We start from the raw sequence: 23,193 nt of genomic DNA, 5'->3' as shown, positions 1-23,193 counted from the left end.
TCTTCCTTTCCTTCCCCAATATCTTCATGCCTGTGGCTATCTAGGTGCACCTGCCCCTGTGCTGGTTCTGTATACTTCTGGTTTATCTACTACCAAGACAGGTCGGTCTTTGTGTTTTCTCCTGGAGACTGGACGAGTTCATGTTCAGTTGCAGCAGGTAGGAGATCAGTGATGAGCAGGGGCTGGGCTGGACTAGTCTGGGGAAGACAGAGGAGGCCTGCCTCATGAGATGGGTAAGAAGCTAACCTCTGCCTCCTGGGCTCCTGGAAGAAGTCTGGCACTGGTCCACCAGCTTTGAGAAAAGACATCTCAGTGGGATTGCTGGAGCTTAACAAAGCAGTAGTTTTGGGCTATGCATCTGGGTTTTCTTAAGTCCATGCTGTGGTTTAAGAGAATGGCCCCCACAGGCACATATGTTTGCATGTGTTTGCATGCTTGGTCCCCAGTTGTTTGAACTGTTTGGGGGGGGGGGGATTAAGAGATGTGCTCTTGTTAGAGGAGGTGTACCACTGGGGGTGGGTTTTGAGGTTTCCAAAGCCCACACCATTCCCTAGTTATTTCTCTCTTGCCTCAAGTCTGTGGAACAGGATGTAAGCCACTGCTCCAGCACTATGTCTGCCTACCTGCTGCTATTTGTTCCCAGCCATGATGATCATAGACTATAACCCTGTGGAAATATGAACCCCCTAATAAACTCTTTCTTTTGTAAATTGCCTTGGTCATGGTGTCTTAACTAAGTAATTAAGTAAATGAGATAGCCTCCCAGTACGATTGCAACCCGTAGGTGGGAGACAGTCTAGAGCATACACTGTAGGCTAGAGATCTCTAGGCCAGCCATGACCTATAGTAACTTACTCTGTAGTTCACACAGGACATTTCAAAATGGAAATGAGTTGTTAAATTTTTAAAATATCTTTAAATCTTTAATTTTTACCTCTGGGTGGGTGGGTACGGGGGAAGAACAGCAATAAACTAGACTATCTTGCATTACTGGGTCCACAAAGGCAGTAAACTAGCACTCGGTAACAGTTGTTACCTTTACACAGGATGTATCAGTGTGTAGTGTTATCTGGACCAGCACATTCAGGGGAAGTAATGGGTACCAGGCAAACAGAAGGCCCTACTGGAGACAGGGAAAGAACTCATCCAGAGCAATGGGCCAGGTCTGGCAGGATAGGAATGGTATCTCAGGCTAGCAGAAAGAAGCAATTGTATCCATTCTCTTCCTCTAGGCCATGAGTCATTCTTGTTTCAACCACCAGAAGCTAAGAGCCCTGCAGCCAAGGATATCTCAGCCAAAGTAGGCAAGTCTCTACCTGCCCCCAGCTCATAGGACATAGACATATTCCTGGCTATAAACAACATTGAATCAGCACTGTGATACAAGAACCAAGGGTCTTCACAAACAGCATCGAGCAGATTCCACAACAGCAGCAGCACTGACTGAAGATCTAGAGCTGGAACCACCAAGTCCAACAAACATCTAATGGGAGCTGAGGTTCAAATGTTTAAACTTGTAGCCTTTATGAAATGCTACCCTTAAAAGACTGAGAAGCCATACTGAAAGTTATAGACACAGAACTTGGTCAAATTCTAGAAGCGACAAATGCTGAGCCACCCTTATTCTAAATTGTAGCAGGTGATGGATGACATCACATTTACTACATAACAAACCGATGCTGGATATCTCACTCACAGCACAGGGCAAAGAATTAGAATAAATGGGATACAAAAGCTAACCAACCTAAGACTTTTAAAAAGTCCAAAATGCTCTCTTTGTGATAATGCTGACAGATGAGCCAACCTCTGCCTAGGCAGTGCTGACCCTCTCTAACAGACTCCTCCACAGACAGAAACACTGCCATAGCAGGAAGTAGAGCAGTTCAGAAGACAGTCAGCACAATCAAGCATACAACTCCAGCACTACAATGCAGCCATTCTCTAACCTCCGAAACTGTGGCTTCTAGCCAGGTGCTACCTTCCTGAAATGTCATCCCTCTGACATTTTTCTCATGTATTCACCCTCATGTTCTGCTTTCCATGGTCTCTTTGAACTGTTTACAATTGTCTATCATCTTCCTTCCTTACCCTCCCCCATCAAAACCATACCTCAGGCACCCTGAAAACTCGATCCATGTGTGTCTCATGCAAGGTATTTTCCCTCATCAGACTATTTTCTTTCCCAGGTAGTCAAAAAGATAGATTCATTTTTTTCTTCTAAAAAAGACCTGTTGTTGGTAGTCAGAATTTCTCAGGAAAAATTATAAGTAAGAAAAATGGTATGTAATCTAAACAAAATCAAACTGAACTGTGTAATTTATTAATCAGGAGTGAGAAGATAGCAATTAATTATAACCTCCACACTGCTGCAACTAGTGTTTTGTTTTGTTCTTCGAGACAGGGTTTCTCTGTGTAGCCCTGGCTGTCCTGGAACTCCCTCTGTACACCAGGCTGGCCTTGAACTCCTCTGTCTCTGCTCTCTGAGTGCTGGATTAACAGCATGCACTATCACCTGGTAACTAGTATTTATAAAGACATGTCCATCAAGATACTGATTTACCCTTTTTTCCCTTAACTTCTTCAAACACACCCAAGCAAAACTAACACACCCTAAAACTATGACATTTATTCTAAAATCCACAGTAGAATGCAAAGACTGTTTACAGGATGGTCTTGACATTTTTGTTTTGTTTTGTTTTGTTTTGTTTTTAAGTAGAACCATAAGGGAAGGATTATAATCAGTCATTTAAGTAAATCCACTCATTTTAAGGGAAAGGCTTTTGTTCTCTGAACAGAGGGTGAGACTCTAAAACCACACACACATAGAAGCTTCCTGCACACTTGAATTTTCAAAATAGCCAAAGTGCAAGGATAATTTAAGCAAAGGAAATCCATGACTGGATTGGATCAAAAGTCTAATGGTATGCTCAGCAGATCCTAAAGACTTCTCATGACAATTTAGGACCCCTTTGTAATAGCCCCGACTCATTTTTTACATATGATACAATTATTTGGGGAAGAAGGATGGTTAGGTCAATTCTGATATTTTGACTTAAAATAATTGTAATTCATAGTGGAGATGGCTACACCACTACATTTTTCCAAATGGAAAAGAGCCACCACACCATATTTAAGCATACAAACCCTAAGGACTAGACTATCCTTCTGTGGGACCACAGCTTTGCAAATCATGTGTACACACACTGGAACCACCAAAAGGACTCTGTTTACAAAGTAACGAAGCAGCTAACTATTGCTTTCGTTTTTGATGTCTACTAAATTACAGTAAGGTGGCATTTATGTCACAGTTTTTAATCAAAAGAAACTATAGAGGGAATGACTAGAGTGAGGGTAAGGAAAGAGGCAGAAAATAAGCTGACATGTTGACTTTCTACAACCCCAGATGCCACCCCTTGGCAGATGACAGCTTATGATAAAATGATATGACATGGCCAGCAGAGAGAAAGTGTTCCTGGGACTCTGTCTAACCAGCTCAACAAGTTATTTCCCACCAGCCAGCCCCGCCCCACCTCGCCCTCACTGTTCAGGTTGGTTTCACCTGCTGTCTAAACATTGCACAGTGCACAGCCAACCCCACCTCCAGGCATCATAGGAGAGTAAGTAGGAGCCCATAAAGGGGCATTAACATCAGAGCTGCTTCAGGCCCAAAGCCCTCCACTCCACCTGCCCATACCTGCTGAAGCATCTCTTCGGCAGCATTGAGTTTCACCTGGTGTCCTTCCAGACACACTTCAAGGTCCCGGATCTTCTCCCCTTGGGCTTCCACTTGGTCTGTGAGGACACTCACCTGTTGTAGAACATAAACAATAGTGGAGGACTGTGTGTCAGGCAGTGAAGTCCCCACTGTGAAAGCGACCTACTATTGAAGGCCTTTCTTTAGGTGAGTGAGTTGAGGAAGGATCTCAGAGGAAGGCAGTTCCAGTTAGAATCTCACCTTACCAGGTAATCTTGGCCACTGCCTAAATGCCTTGGTTACATTTCCTGCTCTTGACAGACTTGAGAGGAATACACCTATCCAAGAGTCATGAGAGCTGCCTCTGAGCTGGACTCTTGCCCCTATTCCTCTAATAGGGCAGCCCGACTTCAACGCATATCTCAGCTCTTGCCAGGGCTCTGCCACCTCATGGGGAAGAGCAATCCAAACCTTTATGGAAACCAACCAATGACCTACCTCTCTCATACGGGTGTGGGGACTGCGCACCTATCAAATGAGTGTTTGGAAGTAATTAAGGAATGTGGGACGTAAAGGGCATGTATTAGCACTGACAAAACTTGGCTCCAGAAAGGTTTCTGTGCTTTACAGGCCAAAACATGACTCTTAAGTCATACAAACACCAAAGCCACACTACACACACGTGGCAGAAAGAAGTCATTTTTTCCTGAGGAACCCTGAGATTGTCTATGGAAATACTAAGAAAAGTACGTTTACACCAAGTCACTTTAATTATGACATTCTCTCTCTCTCTCTCTCTCTCTCTCTCTCTCTCTGTCTGTCTGTCTGTTTTGGTAGGCTTCTCTATTAGCCAAATGACCCCACTATGAGACAGTTCCATCCAGGAAGACGAAAGAGAATGGGTAACCTTCCAAAAATGAAGGAATCAATGAATAGTAAATCATGATCTTCTTGGTCCTTTATATACAGATTATTTTACTTAATTTCCAATTCTAATGATTAATGAAGCATGAAGAAGTTAATGTAAGTTCATTTATGAGTGTTTAAATGAATTTTATGAATTAGAAAGTTCCTATTCTCAAAGGCACACATTTAAATGAGCCTGTCAACTTTACATATTGTACTTCTAGACCCAAACAGGAGTGAATGATTGAAACATTCTTGAAGCTGATACAGGGTGTGCTGACATCTCAATAATCTAAAGATGGGCTCCTTCCAATGACTAGGCCTATTTAAACAACACATTTGTGAGTGTGTTTGTGTTACTGTTAATATTCCTTATTTTATATGCATGGTTGTTTTGTCTGCCTGTGTGCCTGCATGTACGTGTGTCCAGTGCCTGCAGAGGACAGAAGAGGGTGTCAGATACCCCAGAACTGGAGTTGTTAGTTGCCATATGGGTGCTGGGAATCAAACCCAGGTCCTCTGGAAGAACAACCAGAGCTCTTTACCTCTGAGCCATCTCTCTAATCACATGTTTTTATTTGGTTTTGATCCTTATTCCTGAATACTATCAACAGCACTGGTCTTTTCAACTAGTAACTACACTTTCAAGAGAGTGGGACTCTGGCTGAATGATTATACTTCCTGGAATTCAGGGTTTCTGTTTTGGGGAGGTGTTTTGTGGCCGGTGCCACTATGAGGATTAAAATTTATAAAGCTGTACCATACTTAGGGACCATGTGCTGTTGGGGGTTTGTAGAGTAGTACAGGTCAGCTGTACAGAAGGCCAAAGACAAAGGGCTACAGGGGTCTTCTGAGCTTCAGGTCAGCTCTATTGTGACTCAGGAGGTAAAGGAAACTGACACTAAAGATTTCAGAATCCTAGCTTCATTCTATAAGAACAAGTACTTTTGAGTCCTATATTAAACATAATTTTAGGTATTGGGAGGGGACAGAAACTAATCTTGTTCTTCTACAAATAGACCCAGAAAACCTTATTCTGGGTCAAGGGCTCCAACTCATTCAGTCTGACTCAAATGCACTGTGGATTATGCAAGAGGCTGTGCCCTGATGAGAATCACAGAACCAGCTCCACAGGCCACTACTGAACAGGGCAGAAGCAAGAAGTTGCCCACAGCTCCTGGTGGAACAGAAACCATGAGGGTCAACTTTCACCTTTATTAGTCACCAGCTCCGCAATTGTGTTTGGATTATCTAAACAAGAATTTGGTAAGAACAGAAATGGCTGTGAAAGGGGGCATTATTACATGGGACTCCTTTATTAATTGCAATGCCCTTGAAATAGCTATGTGTTGTTCTGGACGGTCCTGGTTCAAAAGTTTGCAATTTCATACTGCTTGCTACACAGTTCTAAATTGGATTGTCATTTCATGAATCATGTCTTGGGGATGAAGTTTCAAATTGTACATCCTTCAAGGGACCTGTGCTATAAAAGCAGGCCTCTGCTACTCCCTCAAGGGGGCTTCCACCCCTTCTTTCCAGGGACTCCAGCCACAATAGCCCCTGCTGTTTTATCTGCACACCAAGGACACTTCTATCTCAGTGGGTGGGCTGGGCTGACCAGTTCCTTTGCCTGGAATGCACTCCTCCAGGTATCTGTGGTTCCCTCCCTCCTGCCGGGGCTCTTGTCTGTACACTCTTATCTGGATTTATTTCTCTCCACGGGACTTATCACTACCTGAAGTATTTTAGGTATTAGTTTGGGTTTGTGCACACTCTCTCCATCTTATTCACTGACACACCCACAGGATCTAAAACCAGTATCTGATAAATCAGATATTCAATTCCTTTATAATGATTTAATTATTTAAAAAGTCAATGAAGGAGCTGGAGAGATGGCTCAGTGGTTAAGAGCACTGATTTTTCAAGAGGACCCAGTTTCAATTCCCAGCACCCACATGGCAGCTCACAGCTGTCTGTAACTCAGTTCCAGAGCAACTGACACCCTCACACAGTCATATGTGCAGGCAGAACAACATGGAAGGAAGGAAGGAAGGAAGGAAGGAAGGAAGGAAGGAAGGAAGGAAGGAAGGAAGGAAGGAAGGAAGGAAGAAGGAAGGAAGAGGAGGGAAGGAAGGAGGGAGGGAAAGAAGGAAAGAAGGAAGGAGGAAAGAAAAAAGGAAAGAAAGGGAAAGTCCATGAAGCAAATAAAGAATAAAACTAGCCTATAAAATTCTATGTTCAGTATGAGCTCAATCATTTAAAGGAGGTGAGAGAGGCACAACCAAAGGACAAGAAGTTAACCGAATCTGTTTCTTGAAATTCTCGGAATTTCCAGTTTCGAAAGGAATTGATTAATTCTATGTTTTTAAAGTAAAATAAAACAAGAAAGAAATAAGCATACCTCCATCTCATTCACAATCTCTACTGCTCCAAATTAAGGAGCCAACACCAGACCCCACTTCCCCCTCCTATCCTTCCTCCATTTCAGCACAAGTCATTTTTATGTTCGGGTGGGGGAGAGGGGCTTTCTCATGTGGCTGGCCTCAAACCAACTTTAAATTTCTGGGCCTCCTGTTTCCACCTCCTAAACACAGGGATTACAGGTGTGCCCAATCCCAGTGTTCCGGGGATGGAATCCAAGGGCTTCAGGCATACTAGGAAAACACTCTAAAGACTGCATCCCCAGCCTCCTTCACCAGACTTATTCATCTTCCTTCAAGCTTTTTAAGCTGATATTAGGACATTGATCTCTGCATTCTCTGCACCATCAATTCGGGTGTGATGCAGAGCAGACACTGAATACCTGCTTGCTAACTGTAGCTGTGCACTTGAGGGATAGATAGCACAGCAAAGAGCTCCTGCTGCAGTGCAGGCTCTCTGCAAGAACATCCAGTGTGAGGTCCAACCAAGGAACACTGGCTTCTGAAAGCAAGAGGCTGCTGTGGTGTCCTTCTTCTGTGAGAAGTTTCAAATCTCTGCTCCTCTAATAGAGCAAGAGAGCCAGCAAAGGTGCCATGCTACCAGAGCAGGAATCTGGCATCCAAGTGATCTGTCTGGATCCAGCTTCAGACCCATGGACCGGATTCCATTAGCATGCTCCCTGAGGCCTGTGTCACTCAAGGTTCAGTTTTACTAGTGACAAAGGATGGACTCATCTCCCTCTGCAGACTTACAGGCTCCCAGATGACTGGCTCCGGTTTGCTCATTGCTAATACCCAGTCTCAGCCTGCCCACAGGGCTTGTAGTGTGCAAAGAGAGATGCTTGGAGGCACAATATAAATGAAGGATTCACAGCCTAACAACTTTCCAACAGAGGACACCCCCTGTGCCTCCCTTTCTGGGGAAGCTATGGAGCAAGAGGACTCACCTGGAGTATGAGGGACTCTTTATCTCCTTCTAGCCGTGCCAGGCGTTCCTGGTAGGTTTCATTACTAGCAGCAGTGTGGTGATTTACCTGGGACTGAAGAGGGGGGAAAGAACACACTTAAAAGCCTAGAGAAAAAAACAAAAAACAAAAACAAAACAAAACAAAAAAACACTTCCCACTTCCAAATGCAGGATACAATGTATGTCATTTATAAGGGTAGTTTTGGTGATGCTATGTGCAAACCCAATCCCAAAACAGGAAACCTGATTTCAAGACAGCCCAGAGGACCAGACTACATGCCACTACAAGGTGTGTCCTAGAAGATGGTGAAACCACCCCTGATGACCTCACCCTTGGCTGGAAGGGCCTCAAAAGAGCTTCCAACCAATCAGCAGGGCTTGACCTGATTGGCCAGGGGCATGCTGGGTCTGGTTCAGCTGGAGACACAGCCTATGAAGGGTCTGCTCTGGAAGGAGACTAGAGTCAACACCACTTGCCAAGCATATATGTGGGGAAAAGTGGGTCAACAAGTCTTGGAATCCTCAACGTTTCCTGCTAGAGTTCTGCAGATTCACTGCACCCTAAACAGTCAAATGGAGAACTGAGAAAACCAATTGCAAGGTCCACTCCAAACCCAGCCATGACGAGAGCACTGCCGTACAGCATGTTTCAGCAGTACTCAGCCCAGAGCAGAAAGCTTCAGTGGCACAATTTGGAGAGGAATCTAAACAAATAACACCCAGAGGATCTCAAAGAGGGAAACGGGAAATAGTCAATGTAAAGCAACTAGGAACTAGAAAGAAAAGAGAGGAGGTGCAAAATGGCTGAGGACAACAGACTCTTCCAAACTGCCCTGAGCCAGACACAGGAGCTGCCACTTTCTAGGGTTTGCCTAACCTGATTCGAAAGGGAGTGGGGTAGGAGCTCTGAATGGCACAAAACTGGCCCCCAGCCCACCAGTGCTCACTTCCTCCATGCCAAATAAAAGGCTGAAACCAGGGGTCCACAAGCAGCCACGCAGAGGGTTGCTGGTCTGAAAGACTAGATCTCACTGCTTAGTGGGAAAGTTGTTATCCTGATAATCTGGGCTGGTCAATGATCAATTCCTGAGGGAGGTGTTTATCACCAGAGAAAAGCACAATTGTGCAAACGGGCAGGTCAGAGAGGCCCGGGGTTGGCCCATCTTATCATGAAGCTTATCTCCCCACATTTCAACTACCAGAATAAGCTCTCCAACCTCTGTGTGTGAGGAGAAGCACCTCCTCTGCCCTTCATTCTAGGTGACAGAGTCACTCCCATCCTAGAACAGCATGAGGAATAAGCATTTTGTAAAATGGAGCCTCATTAGAGAGAGCACTGGGTTTCTGTGGAAGGGACAGTAGTGGGCTGAGTCTTCCCAGACAGCTGTGCCAGGCACAGTTGAGATGGCTCATGGCACCTGGTGACACCACTGCCTTTCCTTCCAGTCCAGCTCAAGCCTGCCCATCTCATCCTCTGTGACAGAATCTTTTATGCCATAGACAAAGGGCCTTCACAATCACCAAAGGCTTCTTTGTGGAGTAGATGGCAGTTTACTGCTGCTAGGGTAGTTAATATCCAGGTACTTCCATGGCAGACTCTCCTCTAGCATTCAGAGGTGGGTCATAAGCAGCGTTTATTTTTCTGAACCGGTAAGAGACAACTCTTAGGAGCAGGACACATTGTCTCTCGGAAGGGCTCAAAATGAATGGGGATTTTCAGAAGACAGAGAGGAAAGCAGCTAGTCTCCCAGATGACAATGTATGTCGGATTTCAAGGTCAAAACCACCATTATTTATAAATGACACTGTCCAGCTGTAGAATCACAACTTGTCCTACAGGAAGTTGGATAAGAGAAGGCCAAGGGCTAAAGGGCAGATTTGACCATAAGACTCCAGCAAGTCCCCATGGCCACTGTGCTGTATTCAGTTATTTATAGTCTGCCCCTGTAGTAACTGCTACAATTTTATGTTCCCTTTGCAACATCATTTTTGTTTTGTGAGAGACAGGGTTTCACCGTGTATCTCATTCTGGCCTTTACCTCACCATATAGCCCAAGCTGGCCTTGAACTCACAGCAATCCTTCCTTAGCCTCCCAAGTACTGGGATCACAGGCATGTACTACCATGTCCAGCTCTAACACCTATTTTTAAATATAAGTCTAACTTTTCCACTGAGAAAAGGTGAGGTTCAGTCACCACTGAGAGTTGGCAAGTGTTCTACAAAACCAGGATGGCTCCAACTGGGAGAACTCCGAAACCTCTCTGTTTTCCACCACTTCCTGCCTGCAGAGGCACTAGACACTTGAAAACCATACTTAAGGTGGCTGCTATCTCTTTGGTTGGATCTACAGATCTGCTCTCTTTCAATCCACCAATTAAGGCTTCGTATGGGGAACCAATATTCATGATGCCCAGATCCTGCCTCCTTCTCTCTGTCTTTGCTCCTGGATCTCCCTGTGATCCCTTAGGTGTGCCACATGCCCCCATCCATAAACAGAAGCTCTTATTCTCTCACACTATGTTTGCACCACTGAAGCCATGCCTGAAGTCTAACCCCTGACAGTGAGAGACCTGGGAAACCTGTGCAGGTGGTTCTCATACAGGTGGTTCTTCCATAGCTACTCTTCCATCTAGACTTTTGGTGGTTTCTGGGAACAGTAGCTAGCAGCTGTGTTGATAACAAAGCTCATTTAAACCAGTCCCACAGTATAATACAGGTCTGCCTATATAGTCACCCACTGCAGCAGCCACTTGTACTAACTGACCCAAAAGTTATGGTAAGAAAATAAGTTAGAGTCTTAAGTTCAGAAAAAATGCCTGCCACAGAGTTGATAGCACACAGTAGGAAATGCTGATGGTGCAGGCTCCATTCTAGCAGCCAGGAGAAGGAGGAGCTTAATGTGTTAAAAGATGAGCACACAGGAGGCTAGGAGACTAAGTAAGGAGGATCATATGAGGGTAGCCTGGGCTACATAGTAAGATCCTGGCAGACAGGTCAGTTCTAGAAAATCAAACTGACTACTTAGGAGAGGTCTACCTATTCCTGGGCAAGAAAGGAATTGCTGTTGCTTTCACAGAGAGACTTTGTGTAATGGGATAAACTACATCTATGATGATCTTGTAAACAGAGTTCAGTAAAACTCATTGCTTTCCTGAGATGCTTACAAAACAGATGGAAGAATCAAAGCAAAGGTCATAGCAGTTCTGTGAGATCAACACAGTATTGTCCAAGCACAGCACCCTCAGCACACAGCATTTACATAGCATTCATCTATTTCTTCCTAGGAACTTGTGAAATGAATGTCACAGACGAAGAACTATAGAGCAAGTAGATCATGCTCAAGTTACTATGTAGTAAATTAGTATGCTTTCTGTTTGGGGGGATTAATTCAGAGAAAGCTGAACTATAAAATTTGGTTTTTGTATTATTTTATTGACTGTGTGACTATACTCACAGTTGGAAAGTCTCTAGGGGAAGAGTTAAACAAAAGATAGTTTGTCCATAATATGGACCACTTATTTGCAGCATCCACAACAGGAGGCTCATATTTATGCCTAGCATAGAAATACTAGGTGGGTCTTGAACAAAGCAAGATACAAAAGTGGCCACAGCATGATGATGAAATGCAACACGCTTCCACAGCTATTTACATATGTGTGGGGAAACAAAGAAGCTTCCAGATGGTTACCTCACAGCCCTTTCACAGTATTTTCTTCTGGGAGAAGGGCTGGGATGAGATAAGAGGCCAACAGGACTTTAGCCATAATAGTTGAGTTTCTTAAAAATCCTTTTTCTTGGACTGACAAGGTGGTTCAGGGGGCACAAGTTCCTAATGCCAAGCCCTGCGGACCCACGCGGTAACAGGCAGGAACCCTGACTCTTGAAAGTTGTTCTTTGCTCTATGTGCATCATGGTGCGTGCACACTAAATAAATAAATAAATAAATAAATAAATAGATAGATAGATAGATAGATAGATAGACAAATAAATAAATGTCAACAGTCAAAACTGTTTTAAGTTGAGGTAGCTATCTAAAATTATTGGGAGGAGGGAGAGCATGTGATCTGTATGAAGCTTGGCCCATGGAAGAACATTCCTACATCCCTTGCATTTTAACTAAGGAATGCCACGGTGAAACACATTATCTCCCTCATATCACAGAACTGAACTGGAACAAGGAGTCTCTAAAGAGGTCTTGTATGTTAGTCATCAAGAACTTGTAAAGTTTCACTATCATGGTTAAAGACAAAGCAACCACATTTGTTCCTTTCAAAGCATGACTCTCCAAAGATAGGAAAGAAAAAAAACAAAAAACAAAAAGACAGGACTCCATCCTTTAAAATTCAAATCCCAGGGGCTAGCTCAGAAAGGGATGGCTCAGTGGTTAACAGCACTTGCTGCTCTTGTAGAGGACCCAGGTTCATTTCTCTGCACCATTATCTCATGTAACTGCAGATCCAGGAGATCTGCCACCCCTTTCTGGTCTCCATGGGCACCTTCACTCATGTGGTACACAGACTTAGATGCAGACACTCACATATACAAAAAAAAAAAAAAAAAAAAAACCATACAATTTCAAAAATCTTTGAAAAAACAAAAACTCAAATCTCTCAGAGGCAAAGTACAAAATGAGAACAAGAGCTGTCATTTTGACACCTTCCCTAAGCCCTGGGAGTCATATTCAAAAGTCCTTGGGAACAGGAACAACACATTTCTTTGACTCTTAAAGGTCATCCCATTTTCTATAGGACTGGCTACCACCACTGGAGCTGAGCAGGCCTAACAAACACAAAGCTTAAGGGTGGGCTGTCCCTGAACACCAGTATGACAGGCTTTATGAAGATAGAGTACCATGGATGGTGTTTTTTGGTTGGGGATCTTGGGACGTATCCTGATAGTTAATCAGCCTCAACTATTAGAAGAGCAGTCAAGGGATGGAGAGAAGCCTATGTGTGTTCAAGGGGGACGCAACCAGCTATCAAGATCCAGCAGTATCTACATAATGTGAAGTTTGCATCTATACAAGAACACTGACCTAACATGCTACTATTAAGTTCCTCACATCTCTTCCTGGGGCTTTGAGATGTTTACCTTTAAAAATAAAAAAAAAAGAATTATTTGTTCAATTTATTGACTTTTTATGTGTATGAGTGTTATGTCTGTATGGATGTCTATGCACCATGTGTATGCCTGGTGCCCATAGAGTTCAGAAGATGGTGTCAAGGTGCCCTGGAACTAGAGTTACACATAGTTATGAACTGCCATGCAGGTGCTGGGAATCAAACTGAGGTCATCTGCAAGAGCACATGTTCTTAACCACTGAGCCAACTCTCCAGCTCCCAAGTGTTTACTCTGGATAAGTTCCTCCTGCACAGAAACCCTGAAGTTAAAGGTAGGTTCAAGAAGGCTTCCTACATCTTGCAGGACACTACATTTTTAGTTAGTAATGAGCCTATCAGGAGATACTTAGGTCTCCAAAAAGAAACCTTACACATGTGAGAACCCCAGACTATTCAACTTCCTTCTTGTTGTTTTCCCAAGGAAAGAAATGAAGAAAGCTTCAATGAATTACTCTTGGCAGAGGAACCTTCTCAACCCAGCCTTAATGGAATTATCACTTGCCCAGAGTGGGCCAAGATCATCACTTATTATAGACAAGAGGAATGAGTGATACAATGAACATGCACCAAAGAAAAGGAAGGGGGGAAGAAAGCAAGGGGGGGCACACAATGATGAGGGAGGAGAGGGAGGGAAGAAGGGAGGGAGGGAAGGGAGAAAGAGAGAAAATGAATGAGAACCATCCCAAAACCAGGATAGCATCTTCCCTGGTCTATGCTGTCTAAAAGCAGAGATACATACTGAGCCTTCTTGTTAGTCCTATCTGGGCTTGGACTAGATCAAAGTGAGTTCCTGTTATTTGTGAGCAAAAAGCCTTGTTGCAGCATGATCACTGAAGTTTATTCCTCTGGAAACAGATTACAGGAAAGAATGCCTGCAATTTCCATATAGTACTCAATTACAAAAGAATTCTGCCTTCTCTTGCTTGATTTGCTTAGGCTGGCAATTTTTAAAACCAGGCAGTCAGTTCTAAACCTACAGTAGTTAAAACCAGGATACTAGGATTATCATATCAAGGGCTAATGTGTGGTGCAGGGTGTGTCTGTGTGGGCTGTGCTGTGATTAAAAGGGCAGTGAGTCTCCTTTCAGTGTGGAATGGTTTTCTATCCACCACCTGTCTGCCTCCAGGGAGGTGAAGACAAGAGAAGAATACAAGAATAAACTGACCCAGGGGCATGTACTAGGGTGGGGTGGGACAAGGAAAATGAATATAAAAGAAAACACGAAATAAACAGAAACTGAAGTCCAAAAGATAAAGATGAAATGGGATGCGTACAATGTTAGGTAAATAAGAATATAAGCCTACCTATTTAAGAGGCTATGTTGAAAGAATGTATATGTCGCCCACAGCTGTTCAGAGGTCTGGGAGCTGGGAGACTCAAAGCTGCAGGTTCTCTGGGCCCCATTCATTATCCAACTGGACCTCAAGGCAGAGGAACCCTAATATGTTGCTGGGAGCTTCAACATTCATTTACAGAGTTTCTACAGCATCCTCCTGAGTTGTCAGAGAACAATCCAAAAGTTTGAAGAGCCAGGCTGCCACCTCAGGCAGGTCACATCATCTCAGGCATCCAGTTCATTCAGTAAAAAAAAAAAAGATTGCCCGCAGAGCAGCAGGGAGGGCTAGCTCGGTCTACATACATAAAAATCTGTGAGAATAGAAGTACACAATGCTTTTCAAAGCAGGATGCTTTCATAATTCCTAGTGTTATAAACAGCCTTTGAATGCCCAAAAGAATATGGAAATTATTTACATGGCTTTGTCTAAGCCCAGAGCCCAAGGTTCAGTTAAAAGCAGTTAATTCCCACTCCTGAGAATTTTAATTAACTCCCCCATTTTGTTCAAGAGAGTAAGAGGCAGTATTTCTGATCAGTACATCTAAGAAGTATCTGTGCAAACAACACACAGAACAATAACCAAAATGTTTTCAGGCTGGAGAAATAAGAAGAGCCTGACTGACCACACAAAATGCACTGTTGGCCAACAGGCCTGGAGTCACACCTTTGGCACACACAGCTGAAGCCATGTTCACTTTTCCATTGCCCCGAAAAGGTGCCTGTGGTTTGAGTCAGATCTTCATGGCCACAAGTTTTTCCTTTTTACAAATATTTTGCTGTGCACTCTAAGTACTCTGTGCTACATACATGTTTATAATAAATACAGAAAGAATTTCAATAGTCATAAAAGCCTAAGTTTGAGGGGCTAGGGGATGGTTCATGGAAATCCAGTTTTCCATGAAAACACGAGGGCCTGAGTTCAAATCCCCAGAACTCATATAAAAAGCAAGGGAAGGCTGAGCACATACCTACAACTCCAGCTCTCAGAGGCAGGAGTGGAATGAAGGCAGGAGGATTGTTGGAGCTTGCTGGCCACCAGCCTAGACAAAGCCTATAAGCTCCAGGTTCAGTGAGGATGCCACCTCAAGGGAATAAAGCGGATGAATCAAACAGAGAGCAAGACATCTAACAACATCATCTTCTAGCCTCTAGCACATTTCAAAAAAAAAAAAAAATCTGAGTTTCACTCTGTTCCAATTTAGACATTAGGCTAGCTAAATCCAACCCCAGAAGCCTCTTAAAAGCCATCACTAACCATAGTGGCTCATCAGATTCCATGTTTGCTTGTTCCTAGCCTGCCACCTCTACTGAATCCTGACCAAGGAAGGGATAGCTAGTTACACACAGCTCTTCATGGAGTTCTGGGCAGCATTTGAATGCTTGATGACATGGCTGGGGCAAAACAGAATCCCAAGAACATAGCTGCTCAAACCTGTCCAGTATCTACTGGGAAAGCACAGCCTCCATTAGATACATCCTCTGGTACATTCTCTGGGACGCTGGGTGAGAGCAGTTCTTCATCATTCCTTGATTGACACATCCAGGAGACTACTGTCAGTGCTCAACTTGACCGAACTTGGTGACAGAGTAGGTTCCAGATCAAATCCAGCAAGGGGCATGCCATAATGAAGTATGCTGGTACGCAGGAAAACATTAAGAAGTTTGGGAAAACCCTAAGATAGACCACTAACAATAACTCTGGCCATCATGTTGCTTTCAGAGCCAAAAGCTACTTTCCAAAGCTACTGCTTTAAGCTTGTCAGAGTCCATCTGTCCTCTTGTTTGGATATGAAGTATCAAGGTCTTTAGGCTTAGCAAGATAGGGTCTATTTCCTTCAGCACTTCCTATAAGCCCTGGATTCTAGTTCCAAGACTTTTGTTATAGAGCACACACTGTTCCAACTGGTCAGACTATGTTTATTTATATCAATGTTTATAAATATGCTGGGATTTTGAGTATATCACACTGGGCACTTTCTTGAAATGCTTTTTTTTTCCTTTACTGAGATAAAGTCTTGCTGTATAGTCCTAGGCTGGCTTTGAACTTCTGATCCTCCTGCCTCATCTTCCTGAATTACAAGCATGTACTACTATGCTTGATTCTTTCTTCATTAGCCACTTAGATAACTTATGCTTTTAGATGAATGTGAAAGTTTAAAAAAAAAAAAAAAAAGAGTTATTACTTCCAGGCTACCTAGACATGAGGGCATGTCAAACTCCAAAGACCAAGTGTCAGTGAGCCACAAGTGCTAGGCATAGGGCTTCAGGAGAAATGTCAAAGCCACTAAACTACAGCTGAAGCTCAAAAGCACCACTGGAATGGTTAATACCATCAGCTCCACAGGGAACAGAATCACTCTGGAGACACATCTCTGGCATGTCTGTGATGGAGTTTCCAGAATGGGTAAACTGAGGAAGTAAGACCCACCCTAACTGTGGGCAGCACCATTCCATGGGCTGGGGTCCCAGACAGAATAAAAAGTAGAAAGGAGCTTTTTATATGAGTTCTTGGAACTTGATCTCAAGTACTGAAGCTTTCATTGACAGCCTGATTAGCCACTGAGCCATCGCCCCAGCCCCCTAGCCCCCTAGCCCCCATTCAGGCATTTATGACTAATTATTGGCAGCAACTGACATTCTATCATTACAGACGACGCTCATATCTCTCTGCTTCCTGACTTTAGATGCACTGACCAGCTATGTCATTCTCCTACTGCCGTGCCTTCCCTGCCATGATGGACAACACACTCAAGCTGTGAGCCAAGAGAAGTTCTTCCATCCTTACATGGCTTGTAACGGGTATTTTGTCAGAGGAAAAAAAAAAATAAAGAAAGGTACCAAATATAATCACTCCATGCAAGCCTTTAAAAACAGAAAATGTAGACCTTAGGGAATGCCTGCCTGGTACTGAAACCTAGCCAACTCCCTGTAGCTGCTGAGGCCATGGAATCAAGAGAAAAACCTACTACTGTCGGTTTTCTAAACCAATATAATTCCCAACTACATCCTAAAAACCTACCCATAGATAAGAGCAGCTTTCATCCTTTATCAAAGAAACTTCTTTGTACAGCAACCAGAGAAATTCACAACTGTTCAAACAGCAAGAACAACTGAACATGTGGTGCTCATCCCCAACTGATATCTACAACACGACCTCTACATCTAAGGCTCAGGGAACATGAACGAAGCAGTGGAAAGACTGCAAGAGCCAGGGAACCAGGACGTCTGCCAAGAGACAGACACTGATGCAGATGGCATTGAGCTGCACCCATGAAATCTTAACAATATGGCTGCCAAACAGGACCTAAACAGTAACACTACCAGTTGACATCTCAGTGTGAGTAGGGGAAATCCCACAAGACCCCACCCTTAAATCATGGGTAGCAATTACTGGCTGCTAAGAGGAGGAGAATTAGTCTTCTCCAGAAATGAGTACCCCGATAGATCCCCAAGTAGTCAGCCCTAAACACATATACATATAAACAACACTAAATGGGCTCAACAGGTTTATGTTTAGTGTGTGTGTGTGTATGTGTGTGTGTGTGTGTTTGTGTGTGTGTGTGTATGTATGTATGTATGTGTTTGTGTAACGATAAAAAAGAAGAAAAGGTCATGAATTTGAAAGCAAGCTAAAGGTACACAGGAGGAGTTGGAGGAGTGGAAATGTAAAACACGTAAGTAGAAAAATGAAAGCAAGCAGGTTACCAATTACCCAGGTAAGCAAACAGTATGAATGTAGGCAATGCTCACACATAGGAAAACGTCCCCTACATTCCTTGGCTTTCTGATAATTACAAATTCATCTACTCTCAAGAAAAGTTCTTCTTTCTGTAAGCAAACAACAGACAAGACAATCTACTATCTTATCAGTTAAACTGCAGTGTGAACAGAGAATGAAAGCAGACTCTAGCTACCATTAGTTCAGCAAGGGAGATCCTATTCTAACCTTGACCCTCTACCCTCCTCCATTAGGTTTCATTTACATACACTGGGAGGGTAAGTGTTGCTGATCAGTTTCTCATTATCCAGTGATCTAAATACCCACCTTTAGGAAACCAAACAGAGTCCACAAACAATGAATTAAATAGCTTCTTGGTTAACCAACATTGGTGTCATCATACTTCACTCATGCATTTATTCAATGACTAAGATATTACTGAACTTTTTAGCAGGTAATATAAATACTATCAGAGAAAGTAATGTGTGTACATCAATCGCAAGGACATAGGGAAGAAATGAATAGACTTTTACCTTCAAAAGGCAGAAGAGACTTTATAGAGGAGGCCCCACTTCCAGATTAAGTCTGAAAGCTATAAAAGACTTCTTAGGGAACAACATCACCCTTGCAAATAGCCTTCCCAAGACAGATAGGCTATCTTTGAGACCATGATTAATTACTATCCTTCAGACATTCTGAATTCCATAAGTTTCCCAAGCAAAGGGTGGAGTGAGGCTCTGAGTTCATCCTTCTGGTAACAGGCATTTGGAGAGAAACTCGTGTGATTTACTAAAATCTCTTCCCCAAATAATGAACATGGTTCAGCTCTAGCTACCACTAAACATCTATTATAGGTGGCTGGATACACAGGGAGCTTAAAGCACTGAACTGTAGAAGTGGTGTTTGTATATTTGTGCCAACAGCCAAGAAAGAGTGCTGCTACAAACCAGGAGGAAAGGGAGAAGATGAGACTCTCTGGAGAATTTCCTCATCTTGCCAGTTCTAATAGACATAGTGACTGGTTACCAAAAACGCCAGACACAGGGCAGGATCACTCAGTTTTGGGAGTTGGAGGTGGAATGAACACTGTGTTTTAGCTATCTGGAGGCACTAGAGTTAATTGACTGGTGCCTCTTATACAGCTAGTGTTTTATAGAAAGGCCAGCAACCCTACAAGCCCCTCAAGTGGGTGAAGGTGGGGGTCTGGACTGTAAGTCAGTTGGTAGATGCTCACCCTAGCATGCACACAACTCTAGGCTCAATCCTCAGCACTGCATAAACAGGGTGTGAAGCTACAGCGAGGTGGTAAGCTAAGGTTAGTTGGCAGCTACTGCTCTGATCTCTATGGCTTATACCTCTGTAATTGGCTCTGTGTTTCTTATTTAATAAGACTGTTTAGAAATTCGTCTACACATACCTATAATCTCATCACTCAGGTAGTAGAAGCAGTATGATCAGAAGTTCAAAGTCATCCTCGGTATTTAGTTAAGGACCAGCTTGGGCTACATGAGACTTCAAAAAATGGCAACAAATTCAGGAGAAAATGGATAGGAAGGGTTGCTTATGAAGTACATATAGCAAGGACATTGCAGAGGGGAATTTTAAAGGTGACTGAGGGGACAAAGAAAGTGTGCTCAGGAAGGTCAGGGAAGGAGGAGGAAAGACAGTAAGTTTTCAACTCCTCCAAGAACCCTGATAAGAGGAAGTTGAATTAGAAGGTGCAAGTACAAAGACAAAGATAGTTTTGTTTTTTTCCATGAGAACTGAAAAGAAACTTTTTTCCTCCAAGAGCAATGGAGAAGACAGGGAGCCAATGACAGAAGACTAGGAAGAGTTGGAGCAGGATGATGTCAAAAAGACTAGACACTGGGACAGCCCTGGCTAAGAGAGAAGACCCAGCCACATGAAAGAGAAGGAAGTTCAGAAGTAATAGCTGTGCGCATGGTTATACTTTGTGAAGGGGAAGGAAGGTGAAAAATTCATCTAAATTTGCCCCTCACCCTGTCCCCATGAAGTCAATCATGACATCAGGTAAGAATAGAGTGCAACGTCAGAGTCAAAGGGAAAACACATTGCCACAGAGGATGGGCCAGGAGTGCAGAGTTGAATCACGGGATGCCCCAGGGCTGCTGCCAGTCCATCAAAACTACCAATTGCCTATGCTGCTTTGAGGGACCCACGGGCTACTCAACCAAAGACTCTGGAGCAAGACGCCACGTCACAAGATTCCATGGAGTAAAGGGGTCAGTTGTCTCTCATCATGTAGACAGAAGTCATGGGTACAAAGGGTCAGAGATGGTCAAATTCTACCTCCTAAATTATACCAGGTAGCTCAGTAGACAGACATTGGGTGTGTTGGCTACAAACTGGTAGTACCTGTAGGAAACTGAACATTATTGCCCACTGCACAGGTTTAGAAAACCTGCTCAGAGTCAAGGATTAGGCATGTGGCTCTGAAGTAACCAGAGGTTGTCAAATGATGTTGATCATCCCACAACTAACATTTACGATGTGTATTCTAAGTACTTAATATATACTGAATTATTTATTTCTATTTTACAGTCAGGGAAGTGGAGTTCCAGGGAAGTTATATACATTGTCCAATGTGCCCAAAAGGTAAGATATGAATACAAGGAGCTTGGACCCAGGGTCTGTGCTGTTAACTGGTAGAAGTGGTCAATCACAGGAGCTGCTGGTTACTTCTCTAATGACCATTATAAATTAAGTGAATGAAAAGGGAGTCAGATACGGTGTCTGTCTGTCTTTGAAGCTCTTCTGACCCAAGTGGCCAGGCTACTCCATCAACCATTTGAGTTTGCAATGGCATAGAATAAGATTTTATGTTTGCAGCTTAAATGTATTCACATTTTGCTACAGAACTAAGGTAAACTGCAGTCAGTGGGCCTCTGTATGGATATGCTGGGCCAGGGTACAGCCACCTCTTCTAAGTCTTCAGTTTGCTTGGTTGGAAACTTTGGTCTGGAACATGAGAAGAAGTCTAAAGCTTGAGGAGTCAATGCCCTAGCATGCACTTCTAAAAAGAAGTAGTCCATTCTTATCTGCTCCTTTTTCAGCTTCTCTTTCCTACTAACAAATGAGCAGTTAACCATCAGCATGCTGCTGACTGCTTCCTATACACAATTGGCACTATGCTTATAAAATGGTAAGGTTACTTGATCCTTAAAAAGACCTGTGTAGAAAACACTAGTATAAACTTCCTTATTTTATAGATTAAAAACATGGTCAGGCTTTTGAGTAAATCAACCTAAGATCACATACCTGGTAAATGTGGCAAAGCCAAGATTCAAATTCAGACCTCACTCCAACTGTATGCCTGTAACTATAACAGTACACACCACTCTGTCATCCCTCAAAGGCCCCAAAGTGATGTTTATTTTCCATGTAAATACTTGCTTCCAGCTTGCTCCTCCCTCCTCATAGAGCCCCTCTTTGTTCTGACTTTTCTTGGGCTTGGTAAATGAGGGACTAGTACTAGCTGATACCTGTAAGACAGTATCCTCTTGTCTTAAGTCAGAGGGCAAGGCTCCCACTACGTGCACTAGTTCACAATACATACAGGAACCTCTTGTTCTAGAACCTACCTCTTATGCATGGAAGAATGAAAGAGACAGTGTTTCTACCTTCAAAATTGTAAGCTCAGAGAAAGCTGTTTTCTGCATAAGCATATGAGAAGGTAGGTGGGCAGTGCTGAACACCTGGACTGGAGAGCCCCTAGAAGGTCTAGATCAGTAAAGCAATGGTTACAAAAAAGGGGCCTAATGGAATCACGTAAAGAAGGTGGGAATTAGAGAAAAGGACAGCTGAGATAAAGCTTTAAAAATAAAAATTAAAAAATATTTTTTAAAAAAGGAAATATATACTTGAAGGTTAGTAAAGAATGAAATGAAAAAGGTATAGATTAGAACCAAAGGCAGAAGCAGCTAAGGAGGCTGCATTTCCTCTTCCAGACTGAAGATGAGTCCCAAAGGCTCACAGCTACAGACAGAAGCAGCGTCTTCTGGTTTGGGGAGATTAAAATATCTGGCCCAAGGATTTGGGGTAAAGAAGGGAACCAACCACTACAAAATATATTTTACCTATGACACATCCAATACTTGATGTTTGATTTACTATTGTTCATAACTCTTAAAATCCTAAAAGCAGAGAAAATATATTTGGTATGGGTTCTGTGGGGTTTCTAAAGTTGTTGTCTGGCTCAGAGAGTCCATCAGAGCTCACATCCTGCATCTTGGAAGAGATAGAACCTTCTCAGGTTGCCTTTGTGGGCAGAATTGGTACCTACAGACAGAACCTCTGTCCAAGGGCCAGTCACAGCATCTGTGTAGGGCTATGAACACAGTTCCTATAGGAACACAGTTCCTATACCCGGCATACAGTGACTTGTAGAACTTCGTTTTGGAAACGAGGACACAAAGACTAAGTGGTGGGAAGTACGCTTTTTCCTAGTTCCCTCCAGGATCTCCCTAGCACAGTTTTTTAAAAGCTTAACATGGTGCTGACCTTTACCAGAAGGTCCAGGCGTCTCAGCATGCTCTCTGGTAGCTGAGATGCCCTACTCGCTGCAAAGCAAAGGCTGAGCACAGACAGGATTTCTATTGCATTCTGAACCAATCATTTTCTGTGTATTTGCCAAAACTGAGGAAGGAGTAGGACCAAGAGACAGAGAAAATGGCTCAAGACCAGGCTGCCCGACCACTAACCAACCAGCACTCACAATGTCCTTGGCCTGTTTTGGGTTTTGCTAAATGAAGTCTGGTACTAGCTGACTCCTTTAGGTCATCCAACTCTCTAATCATGTCTCAGATGCCTCAATTTCCCAACACAGCTTACTGCACACCACATCACAGTTACAGGGATTTTCTTAAAATACAAATTAGACCCCATGCTAGATCTCATATTGCTTCCTCACTACAAGCCCAGTCATTACAAACCACTGTCACCTACTGCCCCTACATGGCCTTCACTGTTCTATGTGATCTGGCATCCGCCTGCCTCTACCCACCATGACTG

The 23,193-nt window shown here is 43.3% G+C and overlaps 1 protein-coding gene across 9 annotated transcripts in view; it reads right to left on the bottom strand.

Annotated features, from left to right (window-relative positions):
• Positions 1 to 23,193, bottom strand: part of Ppfibp2 (PPFIA binding protein 2) — a 163,068-nt gene that overhangs the window by 59,247 nt on the left and 80,628 nt on the right. For all 9 annotated transcript variants that reach the window (XM_036188683.1, XM_036188722.1, XM_036188662.1 and 6 more), the window contains 2 exons: positions 7,968 to 8,060; positions 3,695 to 3,808 (listed from right to left, as the gene is read on the bottom strand). In XM_036188683.1, the coding sequence (XP_036044576.1) occupies positions 3,695 to 3,808; positions 7,968 to 8,060 (207 nt within the window). The remainder of the gene's footprint in view (positions 1 to 3,694; positions 3,809 to 7,967; positions 8,061 to 23,193) is intronic.

The sequence above is a fragment of the Onychomys torridus genome, chromosome 1, assembly GCF_903995425.1.
Source record: "Onychomys torridus chromosome 1, mOncTor1.1, whole genome shotgun sequence".
Lineage (NCBI taxonomy): Eukaryota > Metazoa > Chordata > Mammalia > Rodentia > Cricetidae > Onychomys > Onychomys torridus.
The sequence above is the reverse complement of the archived record's forward strand: the minus strand, read 5'-3'. Positions and strand labels throughout refer to the sequence as shown.